Source organism: Ruditapes philippinarum, unplaced genomic scaffold (genome assembly GCF_026571515.1).
Source record: "Ruditapes philippinarum isolate M1 unplaced genomic scaffold, ASM2657151v2 ctg4142_1_1_1_1, whole genome shotgun sequence".
In the NCBI taxonomy this organism is placed as follows: Eukaryota; Metazoa; Mollusca; class Bivalvia; order Venerida; family Veneridae; genus Ruditapes; species Ruditapes philippinarum.
Genome location: NW_026857850.1, coordinates 56,238 through 81,124, shown reverse-complemented (window position 1 = coordinate 81,124; position 24,887 = coordinate 56,238). Strand labels below are relative to the sequence as shown.

Genomic DNA, 24,887 nt, shown 5'->3' with positions numbered 1-24,887 from the left:
TGAAGATATTAAATAAATCTTATAATTTTTAAATTATAGAAAAATGCACAAAACCGGACAAGGTGTCAAATGCAGGACTTAAAAAAAGATACGAACCCCAAGAAAGGTTCAATGATGGGGATAAAGTAGTATACACGTGTCAACCAGGATACACAATGGAAGGTATAACAATGCAAAGGTGGTGCCGAGAAGGAAACTGGACGGACGCTCTCTTTACATGCAATCGTACGTAGGAATTTTCATTTCTAAAAACACATTTTAAAGTCTTCCTTTGCAAAAGGTTTTTCATTATTACCGTGAGGAGTTTAAATAGTAATACAACCTCTACGAAATGGTTGTTTTTATGTGACAAAGCTTTGAAAAAGTCATATTAAAGAAAGTCATGGCGGAACTACTTATTTTAAAGTGTGCGCACCACTTCGAATATTTTCAAAGTCCATGTACATATGGCTTTGAAACTTTGCACACTTGTTCACACTCATGCGCTAAACATGTACACGGGAAGGGAATATTCTTACAAGCATTTTGACAGAATTATGCCCCTTTTCCAACTTAGAACTTATGTTAAAATTTGGGACCACCTCGAATATTTTCAAATTACATTGGCATATGGCTATGAAACTTTGCACAAGTGTTCATCATCATAACCGAAACCTGCACACAGAATAAGATTACTCTACCAAGCATTTTGACATGTCTGTGCCCTTTATCCGACTTAATTTTCAGTACCACCTCAAATATTTTTTCCAATTCTATTGACATCTACACTTGACACGTTGCAGACTTGTTCACCATCATGTCCCAATTAGTGCACTAGAAAAAATTACTCTTTCGAGCTTTGTTACATAATTGTACCCCATTTTCGACTAAGAATTTAAATTAACGTTACAGTTTGCTTATCACCTCAGATAATCCATCAAAATATGACTTTGGAATTTTGCACAGATGTTTACCATCATTATCTCAACTTGTGTTAAGAATAGTCGAGCACGCTATCCAACAGACAGCTCTTGTTTAGATGCATGCCATATTTGCGGCGCAAATTTTGCAAAGATACAACTGTTCCCAAATCCTGTTAGGTATAGATCAGTATATACCATCCATATCTGTGTACGGCTTTGCTGATGACCACATTGCTAGTCAACGCTTTCGACCAACTTCAGTGACCAATGAACTTAACGCTATAAAGCAACTTGAAGACAGTGCTGTGATTATCAATGACTGGATGAATGCCAATAAACTCAAAATGAACACCACTAAGACAGAATTCATTATGTTTGGTAGTAAAGCCCAACTTGGTAAATGTTCAATTAAAGAAATTGATATCGCCGGTGATAAAATTCAAAATGTCAGTGTCATTAGATACTTAGGTGCCTACTTAGACGAGGGCCTAAGATTCTCAACACATGTTAAGACCAAGTGTAGAACTGCTATGTTTAATTATTTGAGAATAAAGAGCATTCGCAAATATCTGACTCAGGACGCCACAAAAATCCTAGTATTGTCGCTTGTAATCTCACATTTGGATTATTGCAACGCTATATTGTTTGGCATTTCAGAAAGTGGGTTACAGAAATTACAACGTATCCAGAATATGTGTGCTAAACTTGTTTTGCAACGCGGAACATATGATAGTTCCAAAGACCCTTTGTTGGAACTGCATTGGTTACTAATTAAAGCTAAGATCAATTTTAAAATATAATGTACAATGTATAACTGTTCTATCGGCAATGCTCCGGCTAATCAAACAGAAATGTTACACAAGCCTGTCATAAAAAAGACCAAATCTCAGATCTGTTGATAATATGGATTATTGTTTTGCTGTCCCCTTTAACAAAAGGAAAACATTTCACGACAGAAGTTTTAGTACTGTTGGTCCAACTCTCTGGAATAAATTGCCTCTGTATATAAGACAGTCTTCGACTTTGGACATGTTCAAGAAAAATGTCAAAACCTACTATTTTAGAGATTTTTACGCATTGTTTTAAGATTGTGATTGGGCTGTAAACTGATAGAGATGTGGAAATGTGTTTGAAATTTTACTGAAATAACCATTAATTTTTATTTTCTTTTAAATTATTTTTTATTGTTATTTTTTAACTATTTTTTCTTTTTTTTAAGTTTTTAATACTTTATATTTTACACGGCTGATATCTTTAACATATTTTTTTGTAGTTCATTTGCCATGCATATGTGTTTTTTTTTTTTATCTATATGTACATACTTTTATTATCCTTTTGTACAACGCCATTGAATATGTATATAGAAATAGGCGTTTAATTAAATAGAACAGTTTCAGTTTCAGTTTAGATCTACCTAGCCTACCTAATAAGACTTCTGTCACAGATATTATTAATCTATTGAAAATGCGATCCGTTTTCTATGCTCATGGATTTACTCCAGCATCAGAACCTCGGTATAAGACACAATTGGTCTCCATCGTCACTGAAACCTGTTAAATATTGACCCTGATCAGATTTCGAGAGAAAATTTGTTTATCATAAAATACTGACTTAAAGTATACTTTATGAAAGCTAATGAAGCTTATTTGCAGCATTCTAAAGTCTGTTTTCCCGAACCGGTGTCACATGAAGAAATCGTAGGACTCGAACTCATGATCCTTGGTTTGGGTTGCGAAAGAGACACCTTAACAACTCGACCACCTTTTCCCTAGAAATATCCATGTTGATTAAATAAACCTTGTTTATCAACCTGTAGTGCAAGACGTATACTCGTTTTGTTGCTATTGTTGCATCACATATTTTGAAGAAATAATCGACAAGAAGTAAATATGTTCTCGTGCTTCTCTAGTAAATTCAAACCAAGTGACAACAAGTTTGCCTGTAAAGAGAATTCCACAAATGGCAGCTGCATTTACGATTAAAGATATCAGACTTGAAATTAAGTCACGATTCAACTTGAAAAGGAAAGTTAAATGTTTCTATTTCTAACTACAGGAATAACTTTCATCTTGAGGTATCAATCATCATATTTCAGTCGCGGCTACCACCACTCATAAAATATTAATGCTATTGTTACGCGATGAAATCAAATCATGTATTCATATGAAAAAAACCCACACAAATCCTTAAATATCCTCTACAGATATAAATATTTGTTGGGGCTTTCTTGGCTTTGTGGTTTGTAATTTACTACTGTTTTGGATTTTACAAAAATATACCTAGTGAGTTTGTTTGATCTAGCCAAATGCATGGCCATATTTGATTAAATGTATTAAAAGGTAGATAGCGCAATGGTACTCTCACCAACTTAGCATTGTTTAAACAACCATGAAGATATGAAATAAATCTTATAATAGTTTTAAAATAATAGACAAATGCACAAAACCGGACAAGGTGTCAAATGCAAATCTTAAAAAGAAATACAAGCGTAAAAGAAGGTTCAAAGATGGGGATACAGTAGAATACAACTGTCAACCTGGATACACATGGGGAGGTGCAACAAGGAAAAGGTGGTGCCGAAAAGGAAACTGGACGGGCGTTCTCTTTTCATGCAATTGTACGTAAGAAATTTCATTATTTAAAACATAAAGTCTTCATTTGGGCAAATTGTCTTCATTAACTTCCTTTTTACTGTGGGCTAAGAATTTAAATAGCAATATAACCTCTACTGGACGGTTTGTGTTTGCTGTAAGAAAGCTGGAAAAAAATCACATTATTATTCAGTATCATGTTATTTTAGAAGTAGTATACAGTAAACTCCGCTTATAATGAACTCATTGGGACATTCAAAATATGTTCCTTATATCCGGAGTTCCTTGTAAGCATATAGCGAATTAGTTCTTTGTATCAGGAGTTTTTATATAGCGAACAGATTTACATATAACGAACTGATTGTTTACCATTGTCCGCCATTTTGAAGATCTTTTGATTAAGAAAAAATAGTCCATTGTTTCTATTTTAGACACAATACCCGAGAGCGTACTTTTTGGAATTTGAAAATCATTGCTATTTCAGTTTTAGTTTTGATATAATATTTTGTTAACTTTCTAAACTCTTTTCGTTTTCTTTCCATGATTGAGAATAAACAAGATTTTCGAATTTTCCTTCCTTTTATATTGAATATCTTCTATTATAATTTAAGGGTGACTTTTAGTCATGTAAGATATAGATTATTATAATTATTTTATTCGAGCAAAACTATTGAAAAAAAGAAATAAATAACCGTTTTATCTTGGTGAAAAGAGCTCATGCTAAAAATATCCTAAATAGAAAACTATACAAATTCATTTTAATTATGGAAAGCGGTATGGGACCCTTCCGCTGTTACTATATAATTCAATGTAAATGTATTATGACGGAAATCCGCCGTTAGAAATACCCGCTCCGCCATAAGCTATCTATTTCGCCGGTATACTTGTCCAGCCGAAAGATTCCGCTGTTAAAATGAAACTGACGGAAATCTGTCGTTTAAATACCAGCCCCGGCGTTATAAATACCCGCCCCGCGGTTAGATATATCCATAATCCGCTGTTAATTTTCAATTTATTAGCCCTTTCGCTGCCAGAGGGTTATTGTTTTATTGATCACCTATTTGCCAGAGGTTTTCTAAGAAATTACTATATTATTAATTAACATATATTATTATTATTTGTTATTAGTATTATAATAATTATATATGTTTTCAAATCTGTGAGTATAATAATAATTATTGTCGACGGTATAATTTTCTTTATATTTTGTATTATTTTTATCATTATTATTAATAATTTATTATTATTACTATTATTATTATAGAAACGGCTAAAGCCGTCCATATGGCAAATACGCCGAAAATAACAGGGACGGCATGAGCCGTCCCTATGGCAGCCGAATTGACTCGCCGTTACAATGTAAAGTAAACACTACTCCGCTATACCGCCCTTAGAAAACCCGCCATAAGATAAACTACCGTAAAATCGATTAAACCACTACGCCGAATCGCTCTTTGCTTCTGACGGAAAACTGTTCTGTTCTGTTCTAATATGCACTTCATCGGATTTTTTCACGCCGGTATTGTTACTATTTTTAACCAGGTTTTCCGAAGGAAAAATCTGGTTATTAGATTGATTTATGTCGGCGGGCGGGCGGGCGATCAGATGGGCGGGCGTCAACAATTTCTTCTGTGCGCAACTCCTCCTACATTTCTCAACGGATTTATACCAAACTTTCACAGAAGCTTTGTCATCAAGTGTACTGGTGCATATTGTCAGGGTTTTGTGATTGGATGACATTTGATTTAATTATGGCCCTTTGTTTTTTCCCTTATATAGAATATATAGTGAACAATTTCTTCTGTGCGCAACTCCTCCTACATTTCTCAAAGGATTTTGTTCAAACTTTCACAGAAGCTTTGTCATCAAGTGTCCTGATGCATACTGTTGGGATTTTGTGATTGGATAATTTTTGACCTAATTATGGCCCTTTGTTTTTTTCCTTATACAGAATATATAGTGAACAATTTCTTCTGTGCGCAACTCCTCCTACATTTCTCAAAGGATTTTGTTCAAACTTTCACAGAAGCTTTGTCATCAAGTGTCCTGAGGCATACTGTTTGGGTTTTGTGATTGGATAATTTTTGACCTGATTATGGCCCTTTGTTTTTTTCCTTATACAGAATATATATAGTGAACAATTTCTTCTGTGCGCAACTCCTCCTACATTTCTCGAAGGATTTTGTTCAAACTTACACAGAAGCTTTGTCATCTAGTGCCCTGATGCATATTGTTGGACTTTTGTGATTGGATAATTTTTGACCTATTTATGGCCCTTTGTTTTTTTCTCTTATATAGAGTATATAGTGAACAATTTCTTCTGTTGCCCAACTGCTTCTACATTTCTCAATGGATTTTGTTCAAACTTTCACAGATTAGCTTTATCTTCAAGTGCCCTGCTGTGTATTATCAGGGTTTTATGATTGGATAAGTTTTTACCTTTTGCCTTATCATTGCCCTTTGTTTTTCCATAAAATTTAATAATTAGTGTAATATATCCTATTAATCACAACAAACTTTATTTAGTTATAAAACAGAAACTCTCAAGGTTGTTGCATGCCTGCCAGCTCATCTGCCTGATTTAAGGTCCTGTAGAGTCAAGGTCAAGGTCATTGTTGCTAAAAATAGAAAATCTGTTTCCAGTCAGGTCACTGTTACTAAAAATAGAAAATAGGTTTCCGTCAATTACTTGTTTAGAATAAGATATTTTTATGAAATTTGTGGTAAAGCAAGTTTTATGAAGACCTCACTTGGGATGGCTTTTTGGCTTCCTTGGGTCAATGTTACAGTTACTAAAAATAGAAAATTCATTAATCATGATTTACATTGCACATAGTTTGTTGCTTGTATTTGTATTTCAACTACAACATATTTATCTACAATGGTGATAATTGAAAACCTGGTTTCGTGGCATTGCCATGATTCTTGTTAGTAACTTTCCGGCCGAATGAAAACTTTCATTCGGCCGGAAAGTTACTAAAAATAGATACAATACCGGTGAAGTGACAGAATTGAACTGAATTGAACAATTTTCCGTCGTTAGCTTCATTAATATTCATATCCAAAGAGCGAGATTTGTAAAATGTTTTCATTGGTCAATGCCAATGTCACTCCTCCTTCACGAAGTTTACATTTATAAATAACAACAACAACAACAAGTGTTAGGGAATTGTCAAACATCTAGTCAGAAGTTTCTTGATTATTACACATTAGGAAGAGAGAAGTTTTTTTTATTTTAAAACTATCACACATGAGGAAGTGAGTATCCATAATTTCTTTATTTGTAATTTGCTTAATTTAATTGAAAATGAACCAAAGTAGTGGGTGGGGTATGACGATTATTTTGAAGTTTTATAAAAAATCTGGAACTTAACTGTATTTTTAGTCCCAGACAAAATTTCAATTGCGTTTTCTGTGAGAATATAACATGTATGTCATATTATATTAGGCCTAGCAATGAGCAAACTAAATAACTAGTTCATTTGTGATTTGGTAGTGCTGCTCTTGTTGCTGCACACAGGGTCTTTCAAATTATATTTAATTACCTTTTTTAATCACCATTGATTATATCTCCATATTTCACTTTATAATGTACATGTATGTTAAACACTAAAAAATGAGGGGTGACTGAAGTTTTTCAATCAAATTCTAACAAAAAAGGTTTGGGTGTCTGCAACAAATGGCTTAGGATGAAGTGTCTGAGGGGTGAACTGTCTGTAAATCTATTGAATGACTATAATAAATGCTGCCTTGGTTGTAAAAGATTTGATAATGAATATCGGTACACATGAAATCGAACCTGAAACCCTGGTTCTGGTCCTTCATGCCATATATGCATCTTATATGTATACTTATAATACTGCACGTTTATAATGCCATTTTTCTTTGGATAATCGTGACGTTTATATAGTTTTATAGCTGCTGTTCATTCATGCAGAAATCTTACTTCTTTTTCTATAAACATGATGCTTGCTGTAACGTAACGGCTTGGGTTATATTTAAAAATAGCCGTTTATATAGGGCCATATAACCTGTCAATGATCTTTATAACTAATTATATATACACTTATATGGTATGTTCGGCATATAGCTTGTCATTTTTGGAAAAATAAGTTAACTTGTATGAACAATTTAGTGGTATTGTTGTGCAAATACTGTTGCTCATTACTCAAACACTCAATATAAGTATTATATTCAATACTCATGGCGTTCATATTTGGTCCAAATTAAATGATGCATGATGGCATTGCACTATAACTTACAGAGACCATAAAAGATAAAAAGTCTTCAAAGCCCATATCCCTATGTATTAGACCTAATGACCTACATATACATCTGCATTGAAGAATCAAAATAGGTTTCAAGGTGAGCAATTCTCTTACAAATTAAAAAATTCTTTTGCATAATGCTAATGATATTTAACATTTGAATTTTAAACACAGGTAAAAGAATGTGTCGTGTACAATGCAAGGTCCTACATATGTGATGGCAAGTTCTTTCAAGAATGGTGGGGAAATGATATACAGCAAATTTAAAGGAGGTTTACCAGCAGGTCATTTGTACTGTGGGAACTGTGGAGGTAAAAGTGAAGCAGGTATGTCGTAATTTTTCTTTGAAGTAAGATGTCCTCTCAGATAATTTCCTCTTAAACAACATGTGGTTTGAGTGTTCGTGGCCGAGTGGTTAATGTTGTTGTCTTCAAACCACTTGCCCCTTACCGCTGTGGGTTCGAGTACCGACAGGGACTTTGAATTCTCTCATGTAAGGAAGCTATTAAGCTAGCTTATGGAATGTTATTGGTTCTACTCGGGTATGGGTTTGTTCCTGAAATAATGCACGGAAGAGTAGTAACCTGAGGTCTTCCTCAACCAGTAAAGCTGTAACATCACCATATATATGACCTATACTGTGTCGGTGTGATGTAAAAACCAAATAAAAACAAATAAAAAAGAATGTGGTGGTTTCAAAAGTAAATGCGAAAATGCTAAACATGTTGAATGATCATATATTTAAGGAAATACTTGTGTTTATTTCTTTCTGTTTTGAACAATGTTTGTTTTAGTGTTTATATGAACATATGTTTTTGGTGTTAACATTAATATTTACAACATCTGCTATTTGTACTTTATAACTAAAGATAAATTAATTTACATTTACTCGGCTTTCTCATTACATATTTTTTGACTTTCAGACTTTGCCTTCATTATGAATATCAACCTTTTCCCAAGTGGCACTGAATGAAATTCAAGAGGATTGCAATTGTACAAATTTGATCATGTGACTAAGGAAAGGGGACACTGTCTCTTGAAAATCAGATCTACAATTTACTTGTCCAGAGTTATTAGGTAAGATTAACACGTTGATACTGGGATTTTCCCATCTGTAGCAGGGTCTGTTAAAGGGTGAAGCTCTCGCCATATTATTTTTCCACAAATTAAAGGGAAGTTTCCTTCCCCTTCCTGATAAAAAACCTTTTATTCGAAATAATGTAGATGAGAATTAATAGTATTCAAGAAAAATTAAAGGGACTCCACTTAGGTTTGTTTTTTACGTGATGGGACTGGAATTTTTGTTAGTGTTTGATGTAGGTTTATAGCAATTGCTTGTGACAATAATTTGTTGCTTTTTTCCAGAATGTTTGTTGTATATTATGACCTACATGTAAGTTTGAAAAGCATTTTAAAGCTTTAAACTTAAATCAAGCTAATATTAATTCCACTGGAAATCAATTGTCATTTCAATTCCGAGTATCTTTCCATATTTTAAAAGACTTACTATGGTTTAGGTGATTGAATTATAAATGATAATGACAAATGTTGATGAAAAAATATCAAAACTACCTAAAATATGAAAATTGCCCCACTCTTTTTATAAATGAGAAGGATATTTAAAGAAGTTCATGGGACATAGCCATTGTTGATTACTTATGTGAGATCAATTATATTATTGAAAACAAAAGTGACAAAATGTAGTAATTTTCATGTGAGCTTCTAGGATGGGCATAATGTCACTTAAGCCTTTTGGATCACAATGTAGCTATGACTAATATGACTTATTATGGTCATCATCTGTACCAAGGTATTGAATATATATCAAAAGTGGATAAAAGAGTGCATTTTTTACAATATGTTGGAATGTTTGCAATATATTGTGTCTTAAATAGTTTATTGCAATTTTGTTTAGAATTTCAACATTTATACCAATTCTTCTGTATTTTTCAGGGACCTGATTACGCAGGATGGATGTTAATATCATCCAAGAATTTGGAGACATGTGCAACTTTATAAAGACTTTACAAAACAAAAATTAACACATACTTAACTTACAACCTCCTGTCAGACATTTCTGCAAGGAATCAATTGTTCCATACATCAAAGGCTTATATAGATTTTGACATTTTTTAAGTTTATGGTACTTTTTATTAATCATAACAAATGGATTCAGAATCTCCTTGTTAGAGATTATGTTGATTATTCAGTTTGAATGAGGGGACACATTCAGAACACCTTGCTTATAACAGTATACCTATAATCCTCTTGCGAAAAAGTTCTGTTATGTCTTTTTTAAAGTAACAAATGAAGAGGGCAGGGAGTAATAAACATATTTATTAGAATTCCTACATATAGGAAATTTAAGTGTATTTCAGTGACTAGTGTAATAATAATTTCAAAAGACGTCTCAGAATATAAATAAACAATTACAATGTAAATCCCCCCACCAGCATACAATTACAATGAAAGGACTAGAAATAACATAAAAATCATGTATTTGCATTCTTGCTTTGTAAGAACATAGTAGTGTAATCATCAATCAAGTAATGTACATTTTACTTTCATAACTTGAAATATTCTCTATTTAAATGGACTTTTTCCTAACATTTATTTTCTTGTCATGTTATTTGATAAACATGTATAATAATGTACAGATATTTTTTGTGTTTGAATGAAACTTTATATATATTTGTTCTTGTTGTACCAATTGCTTATTATATTTTGTAAACACATATGAAGAGTGCAATTTTCTTTACATATTAAATTTGTTTTAGTATTTCATGGCATCATTTTTGTTATCTGAAATACTGCTTCTCTTATTACCACTTCCCCAACACAAGGTATATTTGAAGATTGTTTATTGGAGTTAGCTTTTCTGTCTTTCATTTCCTTTTTGAATTTTCTTTTTTTATTTTAAATGGAAAATTTGATATTGCACAGTTATGTCATTGCTGTCTGATAACTTTAAAAGTGGTCATATCTTTTTGTTAAATTTCAAAATGTATTTTCTTTATGCTCTGGCAAAACAACCTTTAGAACAAGACCTTCAAGTTAGACAATTTGTTGACCTTTAAAGGCACTTTATGCCTCTGAAATGCTTTTATTTTCATTTTTAGCTCGACTATTCGATAAGAAAAAGTAGAGCTATACTAGTAAATACTTCGGTAAAAATGGCCCATCATTTTCAGACCAAGTGGGCCCAGGGCCCAGTACTTTCAAATTCTTGGCAGATCTCTGCTAGTTACCTGAGCGCCGGCGTAACCACTTATGTTAAAGTTTTTGTAATACCTCAAATATTTGCAAAGTTCATTGACATATGGCTTTGAAACTTTGCACACTTGTTCACCATCATGACCCTGTAGACAAAAGATGGTAACTGTATCAAGCATTTTGACATAATTATGCCTTGGAAGTTACATTTAAGTTTTTGTAACACTTCAAATATTTCCAAAGTCCATTAACATATGGCTTTGAAAATTGCACATTTGTTCACCATCATGACCCCAACCTGTAGACAGGAGGTAACTATCAAGCATTTTTGACAAAATTATGCCCCTTTTTCTACTTAAAATTTACATTACAGTTAGCGTACCACCTCAGGTATTTTCTTTGACATCTTGCTTTGAAACAAGTTGAAATTTTATACACTTCTTTGTGAGCATAATAGGACTCTCTCGGACTCCAAGACCTATAACATGGATTTGTAAAATAAAATTAGCCATTTTGTGAACTTATAAAATTTCACATTTTCAAGGCTCCTTTACTGTCAAGCATTTAGAATAGTAGAGTGTGCTGTCCTACCGACATCTCTTGTTCAAAAGCTTGTTAATATTGTTGTGCTGTTATATTTTCTAAAAAGCCACTCATTGACCAATTACCTGAACCATTTTTGCTCTTTTTTGCAATTAGTAATAATATAGACTGATATAGTGATTCTGTATACATGGAAAGTAAAATACTACTTTTTTACACTTTGCTACCTTTACAACAAAAGGGCTATGAAGGCCCTGAAATCGCTCACCTGTATATAGGCCCCTGGGCCAATGCCAATTTTAAACCAGGGACTTTTATTTGAACTCACTTGGTAGACAGCCATTAGAAGATGTTTCATGATAAATATCTTAGCTCTAACTCTTTGGGGTTTTTATAAGAAGATTTTTAAATTTTTACTATGTACATGTAGGAAAAAGCAATGATCCCCCCAGGAGGGGCCAATTTGACCCAAGGCTTTCAATTAAACAAACTTGGTTCACACTAACTAGAAAATATTTCATGCTTAGTATCTAAATTCTAGCTCTTTTGGTTTTTTAAAAGAAGATTTTTTAAGTTTTTACTCTATACAAAATAATGAAAATCAATGACCCCCTGGGGTGGGCCAATTTTTATCCCAGGGCTTTTATTTGAACAAACTTTGAAGACATTCACTAGAAGATGTTTCATGCTTAATATCTAAGGTCTTGCTATTTGGTTTTTTATCCCCGCCGATGGAATCGGGAGGGGGATATAGTTTTGGCGTTGTCCGTCCGTCCGTCCTTCCGTCCATCCGAATTTCGTTTCCGGAGTAGTTCTCTGCAACTACCGGCTGGAATTCAACGAAACTTTATGGGAATCATCAATATCAAGAGGAGATGCGCATAGCATTGACTTGTTCTGCTCAGACCCTTTAACTCAGAGTTTTGGCCCTTGATTAGTTATGCAGTATGCATAAAGAGAAAAAATTGTTTCCGCGCTACTTCTCTGCAACTACTGGCTGGAATTCAATGAAACTTTATGGAAACCATCAATACCAAGAGGAGATGCGCATATATTGTCACCTTGTTCCGGTCAGACACTTTAACTCAGAGTTATGGCCCTTGATTAGTTATGCAGTATGCATATAGAGAAAAAATTGTTACCGCGCTACTTCTCTGCAACTACTGGCTGGAATTCAATGAAACTTTATGGGAACCATCAATACCAAGAGGAGATGCGCATATCGTCGCCTTGTTCCGGTCAGACACTTTAATTCCGAGTTATGGCCCTTAATTAGTTATGCAGTATGCATATAGAGAAAAAATCGTTACCGGGCTACCTTTCTGCAACTGCAGGCTGGAATTCAATGAAACTTTATTTGAACCTTCAATACCAAGAGAAGATGCGCATATCATTACCTTGTTCCGGTCAGACACTTTAACTCAGAGTTATGGCCCTTGATTAGTTATGCAGTATCCATATTGAAAAATATTCGTTTCCTCGCTACTTCTCTGCAACTACTGGCTGGAATTCAATAAAACTTTATTTGAAGCTTCAATACCAAGAGGACATGCCCTTAATGTCGCCTTGTTTGGGTCAGACACTTTAACTTAGAGTTATGACCCTTGATAACTTAGGCAGTATACAACCAGAGCAATAATCGTTTCAGTGCTACATCTCTGTAACTACTGGCTGGAATTCAATGAAACTTTATAAGATACTAAGAGGAAATGTGCATATAGTCGCCTTGTTCCGGTCAGATACTTATAACTCAGATTTACTGCCCTTGATTAGTTATGTAGTTTGCATACATCTCATTGGCATTTCCAGATATTACTATTTAACACAAAGTTTTGACTCTGTTATTTCCCTGAATATTTATCAGGTTCAAAGAATACTGTTTATGCCATGATTAATATATAAATAAAGCCTTATGTCTTCAGTTGTTGTGTTAATAATAACCAGTACTCGGCGGGGGATATAAATTCAACGAATTTGCTTGTATAAAAGAAGATTTTTTCAGTTTTTACTATAAACAAATAAGGACAAGAGCGATCAGTGATCACATGCGTCGCCTTATGATGGCCAATTTCATGTTGGGACAAGTTTTGTGACAGACAGACAGACGGACAGTGCACAACTAGACTTGGTACTGATCATTCCTGTAAAGTTTGGATAAAATTGCACCAGTAGTTTATGAGGAGTAGTCTGGACAAGCTTTTGTGTATCTGGCAACACACAGAAAAAAACACCTTTTATCAAAGGGCCATAACTCGGCCAAAAATCATTCAACCGGAAAACCCGTGCAATATGCGCAAGGACTTAAGCTACAGATCAATCCTGTAAAGTTTCATTGAATTTGCATTAGTGGTATTAGAGAAGTAGTCCGGAAAATAAAAATTATTAAAGGGCCATAACTCTGACAAAATCATTAAACCGGAAAATGCTGACAATATGCACAACTAGACTTGGTAATGATCATTCCTGTAAAGTTTGGATAAAATTGCACCAGTAGTTTATGAGGAGTAGTCCGGACAAGCTTTTGTGTATCTGGCAACACACAGAAAAAAAACACCTTTATATCAAAGGGCCATAACTCAGCAAAAATCATTCAACCGGAAAACCCGTGCAATACGGCAAGGACTTAAGCTACAGATCAATCCTGTAAAGTTGCATTGAAATTGCATTAGTGGTATAAGAGAAGTAGTCCGGAAAAAATTATTAAATGGCCATAACTCTGACAAAATCATTGAACCGGAAAATGCTGACAATATGCACAACTAGACTTGGTACTGATCATTCCTGTAAAGTTTAGATAAAATTGCACCAGTAGTTTATGAGGAGTAGTCCAGACAAGCTTTTGTTTATCTGGCAACACACAGAAAAAAACCACCTTTTTATCAAAGAGCCATAACTCGGCCAAAAAGTTTGGATGAAATTGCACCAGTCGTTTATGAGGAGTAGTCCGGACAAGTTTTGTGACAGACGGACAGACAGAGACGTGATCCCTATTTGTCGCAACTACACCCTAGAGGCGACACAAAATTCAAGTTTAATTGTTTATTTATTTAAAAATGTATTTCTCCTTAGAAATTTGACAAAATCCAAACAAAACAGTTATCCCAGAAAGAGTGCATTGTTTTCATAGATTTGACATTGTGACCTAATTTTTCCCAAATGTTACCAAAATCTAAATTTGCCAAACTATAAATAAGACACAATTTCAAAAACAGTTTTAAATTTTAAAGAAAACTGTCACCAGGGATTTTTTGGCTTATTTTATAGCCGTTATTGAGTCATATTCCCAATTGAAAATAGTATATTATTTTCGCAATCCACAGGAAAAAATTCCCAATTGAAAGTTACAAAATAAAAATATTGAATAAAAATTCTAAAATCTTTTTAAAAAAAAATAAGGGCTTCTCCACTGTAATAATGCTTAAATATTTGAAGATGCCATCTTAGACAGTAAATGTTTGCATCCATTTAATCACTGTAAAATTTCAGTCATGCATTTTTTCTCAATTTTTAACAAAACACCGCTGAAATTCCCAATTCCATGGGTATAGGTCATGTTCCCAAAATCCTGGAAAAAATCCCTGTATAGCTTTCTTTACATTTAGCTATGAGCAATATTTATACCTAACCAATATATCATAGATACAAAAATTCTAACAAAGTTTAAAGAAGATCAAATAAATATATAAAGAAGGTTTTTCCTTGATTTAATCTGGTTATCTAGCTTTGAATCATTGATATAAACATGCTTACTATATTTGAAGACAAGTTTTAAAATGTTTTTCTTTGATTTGATGCGGTTAAAGAAACAGTTGTCACTTTTCTTTATTCAAGATGTCTGTTGCAATTTGGTTATATATTAATATATTAAATTACCAGTACCTGAACTTTGGTTCTAATATAGTGTGTATATCAAATTAAGTTTTGTCAAGCTGAAAGTTGTTGTCAGTGCTCCGGAGAGATAGTGTCCTTTTCCAGTTTTATACTTCAAAATAGCAGGTGTCACATTCCAAGCTGTAAAATGTTGCCGCAAACTTCACTTCAATATTGTTATATTTTTCTGGACCTTCAGGATCATTAATTTGAACTGAGTTCCACTATAGTCCGTGATAGGCGGTGTAGGGGATGTTGCACTTTTCCTTTAAAATAGATAGACTCGAGCAAAGTCTTCATTTTTTATGTAAATTTAGAATCTCTCTTTTTCCTGATTTTTTAAAACATACATTTAACCAGTATCTCTTCATATGCAGCTCTATGATTTCAAAGTAAAAACTCTGAAACTGTCTATGTCTCTTGTGTTCTTTATGTAGATTATAATGTGACCTGTAGAAAAATTATGAACCATTAAAGTAAACAATTTATAATAGCTCTGATATGGATAATTCAAAATCTTTTTAGATAGTGATACATAAAAAAATGCCTTTTAATTCAAAATAATTGGATTCTAGTGGCTAACCATCTTATCAACTTAGCCTAAACACAGAAGCTTGAATGTGACAATATTTATGATTGTTATTATCTTTTAAATAGAACAAACTGTACATATATAATGACCTTACTCACCAGTATGTGATATTTTCCACAAAACTACCAAAACATGAAAAAGCAGAAACACTTCCCCAATCTCTCAAAGTTGTGCACACTCTATGACTGTCAGCAAAAACTGTTAATAAAGAGGTTATATAAAACACAAGATTCTGAATATAAATGAAATAATATGTAGTTTAATTAAAAGAAAGTTTAAGCCATCCTGTCATTTTGATGCTTCCACATAAATGAACATACATTTCATGTACTATATTAATACTTACTAAGTTAAAAAAATCATGAAATTATAACTATTGTGACTGTCAGGTGGGCACAGGCTTGACTTTTTCTTTTTCCTACTTGAAAGATAAACTATGCTTATCCTTGAGTTAAGTATTTTAATCACAGCAATTTATTGAAATTCTTACTGAATGTGTTTAATTTGAATAAAAGAATGCATAAACTATGTATGGGAAGGTGTTTTCCTAATAACTGGTCAAGTGAAGTAAGTCTCTTCTTTAAAAACTGCCAGAATTTTTTTAAATTTTTAAATGACACTATATATTCATATTTATTATTGTGATCACCTTCAGTGTATAGAATTTTAAACATATCTTCTTTGTTTTAAGACAAAACATGTTTATTTTATATTTACAAATTTTTAAAAGACTTTATAGAATTATCAATATTTTCTAAAATTAAAATCTTTAAGGTCAAACACATTGAAGAAAGTATATGGGAGTAAACAATATCCTTGAAAACCATTACTTCCTTGAACAAATTGTAATTGAGCTTGATTGTCAAGGGCATTTAAAGGTCACAGTCAAATTTGAATCATTATCATCAGTTTTTTTTTTCATATGTGTTATTTTACAAAAAATGAACAAATCCAATAAATAACAAAGTCTTGACAATTTTAGTAAATTTCAATAATTTTGCCTTGATTGTTAATGTCAATTAAATGTCAATGTCAAAAAAAAAGATTCAACATGTAGGTTTGTCATATGTGTTCTTTGTACAAGCATAAATCAAATATGTACATAAATAACAAAGTAATGACAATTTAAGCTAATTTCAATAAGTAATTTTAACCTTTCTTCATGCCAAAGGTCATATCAGAATACCTCAGCATGTTAGTTTGGTAATAAGGGTTCTTTTGTCCAAAGTGTAAATCAAATCTGTACATAAATAACAAAGTTCTGTCAAAGTTCACTTTAATATTTGATCCTGACAATAAAGGTCATATAAAGATCAAGGTCAAATATATTAATTACTTTACATTTATATTGATAAAGAAGAAAGTCACTGTCACTTTTTCATATGACTAAAGAAGAAAGCCACTGTCACTTATTCACTGACTGGACATTTTTCTTTCTGTAACAGAGGCAGTAATTTAGTGCCCAAAATATCCCAAAAGCATGCAGTTTTGTGTGAACATCTTACCTCCTCTAAATTCTAGAAGTTTTAAGACTCATGACATTTCGATGCCTTGGTGCGAAAGGGTTGTAACTCATAATTTCACCGAAAATGGTTTTATGGTGTTTTTCAATGTAGGAGCAATATACACACATGTTGTAAAAATATTAAACTTGAAAGCTAAAATTAAACTACCAAAAAAGTATATTTGTCCAAAGGTTGTAACTCAAACAGATATATTTTATTGGTGCGAAACAGTTGTAACTTAAGTTACAACCGTTTCGCACCAACATTTTGATAATATTGTGAATAAATCCTAGTGCAAAATAGTTGTATCTCAATATTTTATATCATATTCTGTGAAATATTAAGTGGATTATTTCTTTCAAACTAACTGACAAGTTTATAAAACAGTCTCAGCTTCTGATTCCTTGTTATTTACATAATTGTTAAGCTGTCATTCAGACATAATACAAGAATTTGAATAACTTACACATATTTCAAACATAAATCAATTCCAATGCTTGTAAAAGAAACAATATCATATTACATTGCTATATTTGACTAACAGTACTATTATTGTGATTTTTTCTCAGCATAAAAATTGATATTGGTATAATGTTGCATTGTTTGCAAAATAGCAAGAAAAAGTAATGGACCTATTTTAGTTTACGAAAATGAAATTACTGTAACTCGAAATAAGTTTATTATAAACAATTGTCATACAATATTTTATGATTGTATCATAGTTTTGAGACTTTTGAAAACATGTCAGAGTTAAATTGCATACCAATACATGCACAGTGCTTTAACTCACTGTCTGTCTGGAGATTGCTTGTTAAATGGTTCATTTTGTCTGGTTTTTACATATTGTGACGACAGGGAAAGAGACAGGGAAGGGGATAACATTAGAAAAGTCATATTTAGATGCTTAAACATTTATACATTTTTCTTGGATGACTGGGAATGTGTTTTCATTTTTGCCTAAGATACAAAAGAGAAAGAACATCAAAACAATCAGCAATCTTATTTATACTCTCATACAAATCCGACGGCCTTGTGTTTCGATGCTTTTTTAATTACTAAATTTTAAAATAACTAAAAGTAATTATACAATTATTACTCAATTCTTGATTTGGATTTAAACTTACATGAATTACTTTTATCACTTACATGTATGACTTTTGGATTATTGTCATGTCTTGTCAAAGACAAATTGTATAAATATTGTACTAAAATTTATTTACGTTACAAGACAATGTCTGAGTAGATATGTGAACAAATTTTTCTTTGACAACATATTGTAAACAGTAAGCGATTTGGATATATTATTTTGATTCTAACACGACATCAACAAATAAAATTTTAATGCTGCCGTACCTGATATTTATCTAAATTGCGCCTGATTTGTTTTCGTACTCATTTTCAGCACGTCACATTTTTAGTGGTTACTTTGCTTGTATAATGACTACGTCACATGTCTTTATATAGAATGTCAAACAGTGATTTTATTGTATTATAACACACACTTTCGGTTCTTCTATGTTCAATAGGGAAAAATGCGGGTCATGTTAAAATATTTAGTAAAATATGTTATTGACCCTTTGTTTTCTGTAAGATAAAAGTAAATTATCAGATATATTCCATCTGCTATTTAAAATAATTCATAAAGATATTAATCACTTCCTCAGCTGTATGTGCGTTTGTGGGCACACCTGTGAATTTTATTGGGGTCACAGGGGATTGCATTTTGTAATTTTTATTATTTGTAGGCCTTATTTTTTTTCTCATTTAATTACTGACTGATTCAGGCTGGACTGATTTATATAATTATAAACAATAAAATTTGGGACTGTAAAGAGTTGTAAGAATAGCTTAGAAGCTTAGAACATCTATAATGTTTATCATCTTTCTCATACTTTTGGCTTAATAGTAAAGAAGATCCAGGACCTGGATAATGCTTAAATATATAGAATTTGTACACAAAAGCACATCCTAGGAATTATCTAAGTTTTCAAATTAAGAAAAGCTTATGTATAGAATAGATGGAAAATAAAATGAGAGTAATCTCATTTTCAAAACGCTTATATTAACAAAAATAATGTGTCTTAGATGGTTTTGTCATTATGTAAGTTCACATTTTGAATTGCTATAATTAACCTTTGATTCTTGCAAAAACATACATGTTAATGCATATTTGGTACTTATGATGGGTTTGACAATCTGAACTGTGTGTCACATAGACAAAATATTATATGTAAAGTGAATTTCTTTAAAAAAAATCATTTGACTGAAATTATATTTTAAAAACATAAAATTTGAAGGTTTTTCACTGAAATATCCAGGCAATATGTTAAATTAGTTCATACTTAACACAACTAAGCTTGGATCTGTCCATTTGACCCATTTCATTTATCAGAATTTAAAGCAAAAATTTAGTTACAACCCTTTCGCACCAAATCATTTTTTGAAATTTTTGATTTTTTTTTTTTTGGTGCGAAAGGGTTGTTACTAAAACTGTATCAATTATCTCTTTATGCTGACAAAATAAAATAACCTATCCAATCAATAATAAATCAGTAATTGAATTAAAGCCAAAAACCAAAATTAAAGAAGTATTTATTAGAATGTAAAAGAATAAATAAGTTTTTTGTCTCTCCTGAATAATTTCAAAATATTGTGTTACAACCCTTTCGCACCAAGGCATCGATTTGCTAATGCTTCCAAACAAATATGATTCCTGGCCCCATTGTTGGTCTTTAAAAAGAAATTTCTGCCAGAAACGAACAAACAAATCCTGAAAATAAAAGTATATCTATGATGTAAAAAGAGAAAAATTTGTATTTTAAGATTATACACGGTGGCTATTGAAATTTTTCAAGACCAGATCTTACTCAAGGGGAGCCCAATATTTCATTAAATTAAGTTTTAAGTTAATACAAGGCATTATCATTAGACACAATGTTTTTATTTTTCTAAAATGTTCCTGGGTACTGGTAAGAAGGGACACCTTAAATGAAGTTATGTATATAGTCTGTTGTCTAAACTCTAATCACCTTTCCACTTTTGCATGATGTCATTTTACTATTGCTAATGATGGGCAAACCACATTTTAATAGGGGACACATATTTAAATAGTAAATATATAACTTTGAATTAAATGTATTGTGTGCAACAAATAATTTGTATCTGCCACAGTGAAAACAACCCTTACAAACTGATTAAGTGTAATTCAGAGCAAAACCTTGATTAATCACTTTGCCAACATTTTCTACGTTTGCATCTTGAGCAGGTAATTGTCTACAATTTTCAGCTGAATCCTTACATTCTGCATCAATATAATTACTATCGGCTTTCAATTCACTCTTATCAGCAACATTTTCTACTTCAAAATCAGCAGGTAGTTGAATACAGTCTTTGGAAGAATCTATGCATTCTGCATCATTTATTGTGTAGTCACTGAAATTGTTATTATCGTCAGCTAATTCACTTCTTTAAGATTGTTTCTGTAAGGATAACTGAAGTAATAGTTTACCTCTAGACAACGCCATCTTAAAAAGTTTGTTGCACTTTGTACCTGGCTCGCACTTAGGGCAATGGATGCCGTTTTCTCTCAAATCCTCAAAGTGAGACTGATTTAAGTGTTCGTCAGGAAATGTTGGGTGAATGCAATTAGTATATGAATAGTATCTTGAACTTCTTCAAAGAGACATCTAACGTAGAACGTACCGTCTGGTAATGTAAGTAAAAATGGTCCTACATTAACAATTTGCTGAAGTAAAACTATTTAAGCTATTGAAATCGGGTTTGTACTGACAAACGTGGCACTTGTAAGATTGAATATTCGTCTCTGATACTGATTCCGTGTCACTTTCACCGGAGTAAGACATCCCTGAAAAGATAAATGTGCAATAGATATTATTTTGTCTTTTAAATTGTCTCAGAAATAATACATCAAATATCTATATAGCGACAAAAAGTCGTATCTCGATTTTAGCAAAAAAACAATAACAGTGCAAAATGTTGTATCTCATGTTTGATTTCAAATTTCATTTTTATAGGTAAACGTCAATATACCAATGTGAATAGCAAGCATATTTAAAGACTTAGTATGGTGTGTTGTGAAATATTCCTTCAAAATGTCTGTGGTGAAATGAATGCATTTCAGAAATTGAAAAATATCCCACTCACATTAGTATCCCAAAGCCAGTAGCAATTAATTCATATTTATATGCACATAACTATGACATACGAAGAGCATGTAATGACTAAAACACTTTAACACAGCTTATGTACCAATAACAGTTTAATGTAATGATAAAAAACATGCCTTTCCATCCAAATGTTTGCGCTCTTCAGAAAATTTTGAGATACGATGTTTTGACCGGGAAAAAAAAAAAGACCAATTGTAATACGACATAACGTCATGTGCCTGTACTGAAAAAACTGATTGGCCTAGAGTTACAACAATTAAACATAAAATCGGGCATCACTTTACAAAACTATATAAATCCAAACATTTCGGAGTTACGACCTTTTGACTCCCAACCGACGATATATTGATATGGCATGACAAATATTGTCGATACTATATTTCACAGATGCATGTACATCAATAATTGTTTAGAATTTAATAGTGATTTTTTTTGGTTTATTTTGATCCCAAAATAAGGCCTCTTCACAATGACAAAAACACATAAAAAAAATCACAAAAATGTTTAAAAAAATCACAATTAGCAGCATTGCTTTTCAGTACCAAACAAAATAATAGACTGACAAATGACAATCTTGAGAATTTAATTGATATATTTGAGGGAATAAAAAGAAGAAAGCTGAAACTATGTCATGAATATAATTAATAAAATGAATGAATAAAGTGACTACAGGTGATGATATATTCTTGTTTATTTTTTCACACTTTGACAGATTATCGCGCTAAAAATTCACAATTTCAGGGGTATGGGTAGTTGCGAAAAATGTAAAAAAAAATCACTGAATAAATTCCAGTGACTGTGTTCATTCTAGCTTTGTCTCAATGATGGGCGCATTCCATTTATGCTGCCATCAATGGTAAATATAGAGCCTAGTATGTTTTATACATACTTTCATGTAACACTTAAATGTTTCCAGTTTTCCACTGCTAATGTAAACATATGACCAGTTGTCTTTATTTTAAATCATTGTTTCATTTTAATCATAGTAAGGAAAGTTTTACTTAATCAATGTTCAGTTTTATTGAATTACACTTAAAAACTTGTGAAGTAGATTAGTAGAAATATATCATTACATAACAACCAGCCTTAAGCAAGCAATCTTATTCCAAGATAATATAAGAAAAAAGTACCTAGTCCAGAAATTGTTGGTCAGTATTTTTTTGTACAGTTGATAGTTTTGATGTACATTACTACATATGTATTTTTTGAGTTTATGGCAATGAATTACCATATGGAATGTTTCATAAAAGTTTTCTAAGCAAGTAATTTTAATCTTAAGTAGCCCTACGATAATACAAGAAAACAGTAGAGGGTCAACTCGGCCCTAATCAAACTTGGAACTGGTGGACTCGGCCCACCATCAAAAATCTTTTAGGATTGATTGTTTAGTTTATTAACCTTTTTAGGAATAAATTACTATAAAAGTATTCAGAGGTACCATCACTAACAAACAGAAATTAAAAAAGGTCGGTAGTTTACTGTTTGAAATTATCTTAGCTAAGAAGAGATATCAAGTCAGAGATTAAGTTTTAGGGTCGGATTCCAAGAAATGGATATGAGACATGCATAGAGATGTTTTTTGACCTTCCAAGTTAATTACTGAACCCATTTTGTAGTGCAATATTCATGCGATTACTGAATTGGATGGATTTTTTCGAAGACCACAGTTTTTTTAAACTTTTTTTTAACATTTGAACATAGCCCTTCTGCTTATTTTTTTCAGCTTGGTGGAAATTCATTTCCTTATTTTGAGAAATACACATGTTTACAGATGACTGAATTCCTAGCAAACACATATATACTATACAGTATGGCACAGAAGTGGCAGTTTCATTTTCTTTTAGAGTTTCATTTTCTTTAAACTGTACCGTACTGTACAGTATTTATATAAGTCAGTCAATCATTGACAATTAAGATGTGGAATTCACATATGGTTCGTAACAGGATAAGTTTTATAAACAAAATTTTAATATGTTCCTGAAATAAAAAAAATTAGCTGTCACCCCACCCACTTTCTTGGCAATTTAGGACCTATTTAAAACACGAATTTAACAGTTTATAGCCGTGTTAGAAACAAAACGTAAATCTGATCATTGGTACTCACTTATTCACTTATTGAGATCTGACAAATATAGTCTTGTCAAATAAATCTAACATACAATCTATATTTCCAAAATTTCGTAGTGCTTCTTGTGTTTGTGGTTGTTGTTGTTGTACTGCAGTTTCGGAAGAGGGGGGGGAGTTATATTTGCATCGACCAATGAAAACATTTCACAAATCCCGCTCTTTGGATATGAATATTAATGAAGCTTACGGCGGGGATCTGTTTAATTCAGTTCAAACCTCTTCATTTCAGCGGAAAATGAATATTTTTAGTAACAATTCGGCCGAACTGTTTGGCGGTGTAAAAACCCGTCAGTATACATACTAGAACAGAATAGAACTGATTTCGTCAGAGTAGCATAAATCATACGAGCGATTCGGCGTTGTAATTTCGATGTAGCGCAGTAGCTCTAATATCGGAAAATTTAGACGGTTGATCAATAGGAATTACATTTCAGTTGAGTTAGTCGAGTTAATGACTGAGTAGCGCTTTGACAGTTATAACGGCGGAGTGGATAGTTGACGGCGGGGCAGGAATTTTTTAACGCCGGGGCGGGTTTTTTAACGGCGGATTTCCGTCAGTAGAAATTTCATTTGAGTTAAATTATAACGGCGGCATCTTCCGGCCGGACAAGTATTACGGCGGAGTGGATAGCTTATGGCGGAGCGGGTATTTCTAACGGCGGATTTCCGTCATTAGAAATTTACACTGAATTATATAGTAACGGCGGAAGGATCCCATACCGCTTTCCATATTTAATAGATGTATTGAAGTACATACAACAATAAACGGTACATTCGGCCGAGTTTTAATCCGTGCCAATGAAAACGAAAGTTGAAAATGCGGGATCTATTTACGGATAGCCAATATTTTGGAGTTCGTTATAAAAGTGTAATTTTCTGTACTTTTAACTAAATTGGGACTAAGAAATGAGTTCCTTATAAGCGATAATTCCTTATAACCGTGTTCGCTATAACCATATATTTTTATATTAAATAAAGAAGGGCAAAATTCGGGCCAAAATAAATTGTTCCCTATAACCGGAAATTCGCTATAACCGTGTTCGCTATAATTGAAGTTTACTGTAATTACATTATAAAATAAGATTATAT

At 32.4% G+C, this 24,887-nt stretch overlaps 1 protein-coding gene and 2 long non-coding RNA genes across 3 annotated transcripts in view; 2 read left to right on the top strand and 1 right to left on the bottom strand.

Annotated features, from left to right (window-relative positions):
• The window catches only part of LOC132751247 (uncharacterized), a 103,641-nt gene that overhangs the window by 35,268 nt on the left and 43,486 nt on the right, over nt 1-24,887 (top strand). The window contains exons 2-3 of the mRNA XM_060741405.1: nt 40-225; nt 3,334-3,519. Coding sequence (XP_060597388.1) covers nt 40-225; nt 3,334-3,519 — 372 coding nt within the window. The remainder of the gene's footprint in view (nt 1-39; nt 226-3,333; nt 3,520-24,887) is intronic.
• Nucleotides 7,939-9,803, top strand: LOC132751246 (uncharacterized). Its single transcript, XR_009628658.1, has 3 exons — nt 7,939-8,087; nt 8,685-8,838; nt 9,715-9,803. It is a non-coding gene; the product is annotated as an uncharacterized LOC132751246 (long non-coding RNA).
• Nucleotides 15,735-17,523, bottom strand: LOC132751245 (uncharacterized). The gene is made up of 3 exons (XR_009628657.1): nt 17,485-17,523; nt 16,078-16,177; nt 15,735-15,837 (listed from the first exon to the last, which is right to left on the bottom strand). It is a non-coding gene; the product is annotated as an uncharacterized LOC132751245 (long non-coding RNA).